At 39.6% G+C, this 10404-nt stretch overlaps 1 protein-coding gene across 3 annotated transcripts; it reads right to left on the reverse strand.

The window, feature by feature from the left end:
- TXNL4A (thioredoxin like 4A) lies at positions 1-9821 on the reverse strand. Of its 3 annotated transcripts, XM_083824475.1 has the most exons (4): positions 8974-9821; positions 8620-8793; positions 1815-1918; positions 1-824 (listed from the first exon to the last, which is right to left on the reverse strand). In XM_083824475.1, exons 1-4 carry the CDS (start codon positions 9211-9213, stop codon positions 653-655), a joined length of 690 nt encoding a protein of 229 aa, XP_083680601.1. In that variant the 5' UTR covers positions 9214-9821; the 3' UTR covers positions 1-652. The 3 variants fall into 3 exon arrangements, with proteins under 3 accessions (XP_083680601.1, XP_083680603.1, XP_083680602.1); XM_083824477.1 differs by lacking the exons at positions 8620-8793; positions 8974-9821 and adding an exon at positions 7397-7474; XM_083824476.1 differs by lacking the exons at positions 8620-8793; positions 8974-9821 and adding an exon at positions 4129-4158.
- Positions 9822-10404: the final 583 nt, after the last annotated feature.

Raw genomic sequence — 10404 nt, forward strand, 5'->3', positions numbered from 1 at the left:
TGAAATTCCACCATCACAACTTTATTAAGTTGATTGAGGGGTGGGGGATCACTGAAGATGTTTTTATTTAGCTTTGTTAAATATTAACAAATGCACCTTAGTATATTCCCTTTTGTTACTGGATACAAAAGACCAAGACACTATGCAAGAAAATCCACAAAAAAGTGACAAGCCTTTATCTTTAAGATTATGATTTTGCATCCAATTACATTTGTTTTCATTCTCAACTTTAAAGAACATTAAGGCAAATCAGTGGACCTCGTTTTATTCTACTTAAAAACTATACTATAATTTTCTCAGGTATTTATGTAACAAAAGCAAGCAAAGACAGTTGAAATGTTTTTCTACAAACAGGCTTTTTGTGTACGAAAATGCATCATACTAAAAGGTCAACACAGAGTAAATGTCAAAAAAAAATACAGCTACAGTATTACTGCAGTCAGACAGTTCCAGGATTTGTCTTCTACCTTTTCAAAACAAAATTCAAAGCTTTTAAATAATTCAAATATGCTCAAAGTTGAACGATTTGTGAGGTTGTTTTCTTCCGTTTTTTTTCTGTTTGTTTTAAATAGACATATATATAGTACGCACATACACAATAATAAATTTCAGTAGATGCAGGGCTAAAAGAAAAGGCTGCCCCAAAGACGTGTCAGTATCTGTATTTAGTGGAATAATCTTTTGGTGATACCACCAAGCCTCGACCTTTTCGGGCTCCTCTATAAACAGTTTCTATAATGTCAATCATCTCTTGCTTGTCTTCCATTGCCCAGTTGATCTTGTTGTTATTACCTGTACCTAAATCAATCATGATGTGTTTGTTCCTTTACAGGGAGAGAAGAAACCGAACAGGTTAACAGAGTTACAATTCAAAAAGAAACTTTATCTATCCCCCTAAGAATGCTTTGTAGGTTTCAAAAGAAGCCTTATAACAATGAGGTTATAATAAGTGTCAAAGAAAAAGTATCCGCTCCTGTCACCCTCAAACTGACGTTTTATTGCCTATTCCTAAAGCTAGAACAAAGACTGCAAACATGCTCCCACAACAAGAATGCTACTCAATACAATTCTTCTTCAGCATATTCCTCATTATTTGTATTTCCTTCCCACTACTATCTAACGCAAGAATCCCACACTTACCAGTAGTATGTTTTATACCAAAGTAGGTGTCATAGCTCGAAAAATTTTAGTACTTTGGCTATATCTTTAGAGCAAGCTTGACAAGGTTGACTCCTGTATTACTGCAGCATTCTATAGTTTTTTTTTTTTTTAGAGTTACAACTATACCCAAAGCATAATAAAAACAGTTTTCACTATCACTAATTTGTGCTTTATCATCAAAATACTGTTACTATGCTAACTGGAAAACAAGTCATTTGCCTATTCAATCGTATAATACTAGAATGGTTTGGGTTGGAAAGGACCTTAAAGATCACCTAGTTCAACCCCTCCCCCCCGCGACAGGCAGGGACACCTTCCACTGGAGCAGGTTGCCCAAAGCCCCATCCAACCTGGCCTTGAACACTTCCAGGGATGGGGCATCCACAACTCGTCTGGGCAAGCTGTTCCAATCCCTCACTACCCTCCCAGTAAAAATTTCTTCCTACGTCTAATGTAAATCTACGTTTCAGTTTAAAGCAATTACCCCTTTTCCTACGAGTATACTCTCTGAAAAAGAGTTTATTCTTTTCTAGACCAACGTAAACATAAGCATCAGTATGCTGATATGCATTTGGAAATGATCTATAGTTCTACTGAGACACCGTACTAAAGACACATTCACAGTTGAGTTATATTCTAAAACCATCATGTACCTGAAGAAAAACATGACTGTACAGGGATCGTACAACTCATACATCTTGTTGAAGTCTGGTACTTCAGTGATATCCACAAGATAAATAACAGCAAAGTTTTTTACCTAAACAAAAGAAACAGGAAATACAAAAGCAATATATATTAACAAGCCTTTGATTAATTGTATTAGTGATTAAAAGACCTAGGCTTTCATAATTGCAACGTTTATTTTTACAAAATACTAAGTCAGGAAATCACAGTAAACAGTCTTGTCATTCTTTCTAACCACACAAGGACCAATTACATGGAAAATACCCTTAGATACAGCCAATATGTTAATTTCACATCCAGTTTCAAATGGAAAGAGACTATGCTAAATGAACATCCAGAGAAACAAGCCTTTGTATACTGCTGCGACCTTAGAGTGACACGCACAGCTCTAAATAAGTAACTACTTAAAAAAAATAAAAATGCTGACACATTTTACCCATTTTACACGTTTACACATTTTACCTCTGTTGTCAGCTGCTTACACACTTCAGAAAATTAATCATCTAAAATGTCTTGGTGCCTACCTCCAAGCTTTTTTTCTCCTCTAAACTATCTAATTTAACTAGGCTCATTATAAATGAAAATAAACCCGATAATTCAGTAATAAAAACTAATGTTTTTGACAGTTGTAAAGCTGAAAACAGGAGATTGAAATTTTAATTGATAATGAAAAAATACCCTGATGAGAAGCTGTTCTCTAGGCAATTCTGGTTAAGATAGGTTTTCATTTTCCAGAATTTCTAGATTCTTCCCATTTACTTGCACAGTGAATGTCTTAATTCCTGACAGAAAACTGTCATGTTTTTGTTTTCTATACAGAGCATGTTTGACCATAAGGAAGCCTTAGGCCTTAGTTTCTAAACTTAGTTTATACACGTGAAGGTACAGCAGAAGTTAATACATACACATAAATTAAAATACATGACTGCAGGCATCTAGATTACACAGACCTTTAAGGTATATAATTAAATTTTCATGCACTGTTCCATGGATGCACGCTACCTCCATCCTTAGATACAAACACTACCTTCATCCTTCCCATTTGACTATGCAACGCCTGAAGTATAACTGGTCTAAGATTTGTGACAATCTTACTGCTTCAAAGTGCTTTTTACTTGCTACCTTTGCTATCTAGCATCTGGAAGCGCTATGGTAAGTGTAATTTCTGGTTGATGTAAAGATGTTTTATTTTAGCCCAGAAAACAGACTGCATGAGAAAAATCTTATTCATGGTGTATCCTGTACTTACACATCCTAGCAAACACCTCAATTGAGAAAGTGTGGAGATGCTCATTCACAAAAAAAAACAGCAGCACATAGTAAATAAATTTTGACAGACTTCAAAACAGTTTCTGCATTATAAAAAAAAACTTATTTTCATCTTTAAAGCGTGATTATTATCTTCAAAAATATTTTGAAAATAAGTAGCGAAAAGAAGTCAAATCTCTTCTGGGTTGAAGCACCATTTAAATAGTTTTTATTGTGCTATGATGGAGCCATTTATAATCTTAGATTATTGGTATAATCTAATGAAACCATTCCATTTTAAAAATGTTCCAAACCAGTCAAAAGGTAAAGCCTTAAAAACCCAAGTTACCCATAATATCATACTCAGATTAAACATCCTCTGAATTGATTACTCATTCTCATTTCAATTTTGCATGAAATATTTCTAAGAAAATTAAGAGAATGTTCAAAATGAACAATTTTATTGAGAATTGACTGAAGTTAATCTCTGGTTATCCTTAGGAGGCAAAAGACGGGCTTAAAGAAGCAACTTGAAGAGCCTATTTTAATTTTCTCCTATTATTTCTCTTTCCATCCTACTAATATTACTAGCATCAGCAATACAGCTTTACTGTGTGCAGAAATTTCTGCAACAACACAAGAATTTGGTAATTCTTACAAGCTAAACAATCTTTGGACAATTATTTTTAATTTGGAGACAAGAAAATGGTTTTAAGTTAAACCAAGTATTACTACAAGTCTTAAACTAAGATTTTACTTCCAAGAACTTTGTACTTCACATAGTACTAGAACAACAAAACTTTTAAAGTTAGTTTTATATTATGTACATTTGATTTAGTCAAGCTGCTGCAGAACCAGAAATACTTGTCACTATTAATGAGCTGCAGCAGCATAAGATTTTAGAAAAGAGAACCAGAATTAAAGAGTGTATTATCTTATTTTCTGAAACTCGGATACTTTAAAATTATTAAATAAAAATCACTCAAGTGGACTGTTTCATCTGAATCACCTTTGCACAGCATATACGCAAGTTACCAACATAATCCAAGTATCTCAGACATTAACTGAATCTTCCTTCTCTCCTACATGGAAATAAAAGAAAAAAGGCTATTCACTTTAAAGAAGTGGAACTGATGACACACAGTGGTTTGCTCAAAACCTTTTATCATGTCTAAAGCAGACCTCAAAGCTAGATAGAAGACATTTTAATTCAGAGATTTAAAAATTCTATTTTTCCCTGCTGTTTCTTAATTTCAGATCTGATGACTACAATCAAGCAGCACAATGAAGAGATACTATTTTACAGCATTTACCCCTCTGAAACCACTTAGCTTCCAATTGCCTTGAAAAAGGATGCGTTTTGTTCTGTACCTGGGCACTGGCTGCCAAATTTACCCATGACATCGGCCTTGCCACAGATCCCTACAACATATGGAACATAAGGTTGGCATTCAGGTCTAAGAATGGAATAGATAAAGAGGTAGGTAAGAGGCTAAAAATGGAAATGGTGATGCAGAAGCACCACAGTGGCCATAACATCTACTGTTCAGTGGCATGCCAGACTGAGCAGGCTTGTCACTGAGAGGCATTTTATTTCAACACTATTTAGAGACAAGCCCTACAGAACTACTCAAATGTCTCCACACAGTACTGACCAGTTTTACAGCCTGAAGGAGTGCTTACTATCTCAGCCACTGTATTGGAACAAAAACAGTAGTACAGAGCACCTGAGCTATAGTCCCACAGAGCCAGCTTTATTTTCTAAGGCTTGTTAGCCTAGGCTTTTTAAGCAAAAGCAATTCAAGTCTCTCTGGATTCAAGCTGGCACGGAAGCAGGAGTTCATCTATACTTGAGCTATTAAGTATATGGAGACTTACTCCTTATATCTTAATTTCTCCCCATCCATCGCAACATGAATCCTTGTTCCAGAGAGCTGTCAGCTCAAAACTACATCCCTTTGCTATCATTTCAAGGCAGCAGTTGCTTAGAAATTCCTTCTTAAGTTTTAACTACAGATACGATACGGGGACATCAGAGCAAGAATTAAAACGCAACTCTGAGGAAGCAAACCACACTGCAAAAACAGTTAAAGTTGTAACAATTCAGACTCCACTAAGGTACCGAATTTAAACAAAAAAAATGCTGTACAATGTGCAAAAATCTTGTGGTGTTTTAGAAGTTGAACACATAACAACCCAAGTTTATTGTGAAAGTACTTAACCTCATAACACACACGGGGATATAGTAAGTTTGCTTCTTTCTGAAGAAAAAAAAACTCCACTGGATCTACCTTCTTTCAAACAGTACCACTTTCTCAACACCTGAAGATAAAAACCCATTTTCAACAGAAAAACAAGAGAGAGGACTTGTAGGTGTATTTATTTATGACATCCTTTATCCATCTTTCAATTCAAAACTTTGTCTGACAAGACTATTGTAGCTGCTCTCCCTGGGGACAGGAGAGAATAGGGGATAAAAAGCCAGACAGCAACACAGATACAAAATTTTATCAAAACTTATTTTCATAGATTGAGCTTTAATTTTGGTTTTGTTTTGATTTTTTCCCCTTAATTACAGTAGTTTCACGTATTAATCTACATTATTCAACAAATATACACAGAAACTAAAGTACATTACTCCTTCACCATAGTTACAGGCCAGTATTTTAATACTTCACAGAACTGTATCTGTTTCAGTGGACTACTATTAAATCTTTAAATGGAATGCCTCAAGACTATAAAGCAGAGGAATATATAGGACACTTAACATCAGATATAGCTGAACTTAATATACAGATTCTGTAGATCCTGTCTCATACTTAGCTGGTAAATAAAAGATGCAAACACGGGAAAAATCATAGGCCAGATAAAATAAATATCATTTCTCCTGCAAAATTTCATTATCATTCCAATAAATTTAATGCAACATCAGATTGCCACAGCATGACCGAAGACTAGGATGAATTGCAAGGATCACATTAACTTTCTTTGCGTTTCTGGTGGAGGTAAAGCCATCTTTTGTTTTAATTTCAACTCCCTTGAAGAAGTAAGAAGAAATTTCTCTTCACTTAAGGCCCAAAATGCATACAGCAAATACCTAAAGAAATCTGAGTCAAGAACTAATATTGTATCTTCCTAACAAGTTTCTAGACACTATTTTTCATGTTTAGATGTCCTATGGACAAAGAAATCACTGGGAAAAAAAAAAAGAGGAACTATGAATAGCTTTTGCAACAATTGATTTAAGTTGAAGAACCCTAGCAGACTTGCACCACTGAACTGAAAGAGGCTGTAAACACCGTTAAGTAGAAACTTGAAGGTTTGCGTTGTCGTTAGACAATTTTCTCATTCCAACTATGCTGTAAATTTAGGTGTTAAATTTATATGGTAGAAGAGAAAGACATTATACTACTAAATGTAATGCATAGAGCTAACAATTTTGAAAAACATAGGCATAAGTAAATGGATTAGCTTTGCTCAACTTTAACGATAAACACCAGTAACTATAATGCCAATGCTTTGGGTTTTATTTTTTCCTCCTCTCCTTCCCTTCTCCACCCCCCCAGTTTTCCTCTAACTTTAACAGAAAGGCAGAGGTACAACTAATGTTTGTGCAAAAGCCACAGCTGTTCACACTTCTGATTATGGTTAAGTAAACGCAAAACATTTGAACAATCCTCCCTAATTCAACGCTCACCCAATACAACCTATTCAGTGAAGTGACCTGGCTTCAAACCAGGGTAGGATTGTATATTATTTTAAAGAACAGGTAATAAAGAAATTTAGCACCCAAAGCAAATCATTGCAAGGAATGGGCTTTTGCAATTTTGAGCCTTCTCTTAAAAAAAACAAGGAGTTCCAGGGGAATTTGGTGAAACTCAGGTTCTTAGATTTTTGTTTTGGCTGGGTTTCAACCAAAACATCAATCATCTTAAAATTATTTGTTTTGAAACTCATTGAAATCTTGCCTCTTTTTCATGTTTAACACTGAAAAAAAAGTTACAGGTTAACTATACGTGGAATACATTTCAAGGAAAATAATCTGCTTTGTATTTTCATATGGTGTTCTGGTTTCTTTTCCCTAAAGGATTCAAAGAAACAAACAAAAAAGTAAAAACCAACATAACAGCCCACCTGATTTCATATTTTAAAGTATAGATAATATTACTGCTACCCCCAAATGTAAAAAAAAAAAAAAGTAAAATATGGCTGTGTTTTCTTCAAATATAACATGTAATTACAGCATCTTAACATTCTGTGTTATTCTCTGTACAAACACCTGTGCAATTGAACATTTACTCACTCTTTAAAACAGCAGAGATCCGAATATGGCTTGTAAGCAAGAGGATGAGGAAGGATCTCCCCCTTTAATCTGCCAATTCTGCAGAGGGAGATTTTTAAATAACAAGTTACATTGTTCTTTCATCCCCCAATCACCCCTAACTGCCAAAATGTCTGCCAAATTGCCAAGCATCCTGCCAAAAATAAGTAATAAAAATACTCTCAGACACTCCCACCACATTAAACACAAAAAGACTAAGTTAAACTATGTCACTATGTCACAACTCCTTACTGTATTCTGTCATGTCTTAACATTTCACTACAGACATAGATACTTAACGTAGGGATTTGAGACAGAAGTACATTTATTTAACAACACCATTAGAATAGAAAGGAAAATGCCACAAGAAGATCTATGTATAAGTTATGGAGTACACATAATTTGACATGAAAATAGCTGACTCCTTTTCCTACCCGAGTTCAATTGTAACCAATTCCAATTCAGATTTCTTGCTTTCTTTCTGTGTGATTCAGGTACACAAGAGCTCTCAGTTTTCTACACCTATCACCGTGCAAAACCTTTACTAAATACATGATCAGCTCTGATTTGCCTTTTAAAGCATGTAAACACAGTCTAACTTTTCTTCAACATCCTTTTCTTAAGTGAGAAACCAGCTGTCAGCAGGCATTCAGTTTCTGTCTGAAAACAGCTTTAGCATCTTGCTCCTAAAGTTGATTTCAGCCCATGCAACTCAAGAGAGCGCCATCTATTTCCACAAAGAATATCATTGATATATTAATCAACACCAGCCTGAACTTTACCAGGCTTTTACCATTTTTAAGTGTCAGTATGAATGTAACTTTTAAAGTTAATGGAAGCCTGAAGTTACTACGTACTCTGATTGTGAAGCGATAGTGCTGCGTTACCTAGAGCCATGACAGTCCTACTGCCAAGCACTTGCCTCTGTTTGAACGATAACTTTCATTAGGTGATGTTTTATTAACAGTTAGTGACCATGACTTCTGAACTTGCAATGCTTTTCATGACACTAAATGTTATAAACATCAGGGTAGTCGACAGCTTTAGGAGATGCTCAGGAAAGTGAGCCAAACAGCTTCACCGCTACCTCCTAATGCGGGAATACCTCTCCAGACACCAAATTACAATCCACCTCAGACTCTGCATAAGCCACTTAAAACACCGAGCGCTGAAAGCGTCCCTCCCGCGGTACAGCTCCGAGTTACCTTCTCGGCAATGCTGTACAACACCTCGTCCATCTTCATGCACGTCGGATCCCAGTCGTGCCCGAAGCGGATGACCACGACTCGGTCCTCTTCCGACAGGATGGCCTGGTCCACCTGCCAGCCGTTGTGTAAGTGCGGCAGCATGTACGACATCTTGACGGGCGAGCGACCGGCCTGCGGGACGACAGGGACCACCCCGGAGCTGAGAGGGGCTCCCCGACCGAGGGCAGCCCCCCCCACCCGGCTGCGGCTCCCGCCCGCCGCCCCGGCCGCTTCCACAACACCCGCGGGGCGCCGGCGGCCACCGCGAGCCCGGGCCCCCCGCAGCCCCTTCGCAGCCCCCCGCTCCCTCACCCCGTGGGCGTCCTTCTCTCGGCGGGACCGGGCGGCACAAGCGCTGCCTGCACGGAGGGGAAATGACGAGAAAAGGCAGCGCTGCCCGGCGCGGCGCTGATAAACGTGCTTCCGGGCCCGGGCGGGGGGCTGGCTGCAGAGACGGCCGAAATGGTGGATGGCTGCTGTGGGGGTGTCCCTGCTGCCTGGAGGCTGCTTGGCCCAGGTGGTTGGGCAGGTTGTGCTGTCTGACGGCCACATCCACAGGCGTCCCCCCTCTCAAGAGGGGTGTGGAGCCGTGCTGGGGTGCCTGGTGCAGCCCGGTAAAATTGAGGTCACCTCGGCCTTTTCCTAATTTCTGCTACTATCATTTTATGGATATTAAAAACTTCCTCTGCCTCCATTGGATTTGGCCAAGGAGATACTGCAACACAGAGAGCAGCATGTATTTTCTGGTTATGGATTATTTTCTCAGTACATTAATTTGTGACAATAAACAATGATTGAGCTAGTGATAATTGTGGCTTGAATGCTGGGTGAAAATACAGATACATCATAACCCTGCGGATCACAACAGCATATACATCTTCTGTGTTTCTTTCCAATATATCTTACACCACAAGCTAATCCTGTCCTTGGAAGCTGCAGTGCCCTATTCCTGGTACTAGTCATATCAAAGTACCTTATGCCCTGTCTCCTTGTATTGAGTTTACGTGGCAAGGTTTTGGTAGTGGGGGTCTGCAGGGGTTGCCCTCTTGAGAAGAATCCAGGAGCTGCCCCATGTTTCAAGGTCCAGTTTCATCCAGCTCCAAAGGGATCCACAGCTGGCCAGAGCCGAGCCAATAAACGATGTCATTTGTGCCTCTGTGAGAGCAGATTTAAGAAATGGGAAAAAACTGCTGTGCAACAGCAGCTGGGAGAGAAAGGAGTGCAAAACAGCCCTGCAGCCCCCAAGGTCAGTGCAGCAGGAGGGCAGGAGGGGCTCCAGGCACGCAGCAGCAGTTCCCCTGCGGCCTGTGCAGGGAGAGGCCCCTGGTGGAGCAGGCTGTCCCCCTGCAGCCCATGGGTCCCACACGGAGCAGATCTCCACGCTGCAGCCCCCCCGTGGAGGAGCCCCCGGTGGAGCAGGTGGATGTGGCCTGGAGGAGGCTGCGGCCCATGGAGAGCCCCCGCAGGAGCAGGCCCCGGGCCGGAGCTGCAGCCCGTGGAGAGGAGCCCACGCAGGAGCAGGGGGTCTGGGGGGAGCTGCCGCCTGTGGGGGACCCGTGCTGGAGCAGTGCTTGAAGAGCTGCTGCCTGAGGGAATCCCACACAGGATCAGTTCGGAAAGGATGGCATCCTGTGGGAGGGATCAGACCCCATGTTGGCGCAGTGGCAGTGACTGTAAATCACATAATCACAGAATTGTAGGGGTTGGAAGGGACCTCAAGAGATTATCGGGTCCAACCCCCCT

The sequence above is a fragment of the Anser anser genome, assembly GCF_964211835.1.
Source record: "Anser anser genome assembly, chromosome: 2".
In the NCBI taxonomy this organism is placed as follows: domain Eukaryota; kingdom Metazoa; phylum Chordata; class Aves; order Anseriformes; family Anatidae; genus Anser; species Anser anser.

What these genes read in the sequence shown, in the direction of transcription:
- TXNL4A (XM_083824475.1), bottom strand. Translation starts at nt 9,213, where the DNA reads ATGTGGCCGTCAGACAGCACAACCTGCCCAACCACCTGGGCCAAGCAG. An exon ending in GAGAGAAGGACGCCCACGGG is followed by an intron (nt 8,794 to 8,973) that starts GTGAGGGAGCGG and finishes GTCGTCCCGCAG; the next exon opens with GCCGGTCGCTCGCCCGTCAA. An exon ending in ACAGTCATGTTTTTCTTCAG is followed by an intron (nt 825 to 1,814) that starts GTACATGATGGT and finishes CTCCCTGTAAAG; the next exon opens with GAACAAACACATCATGATTG.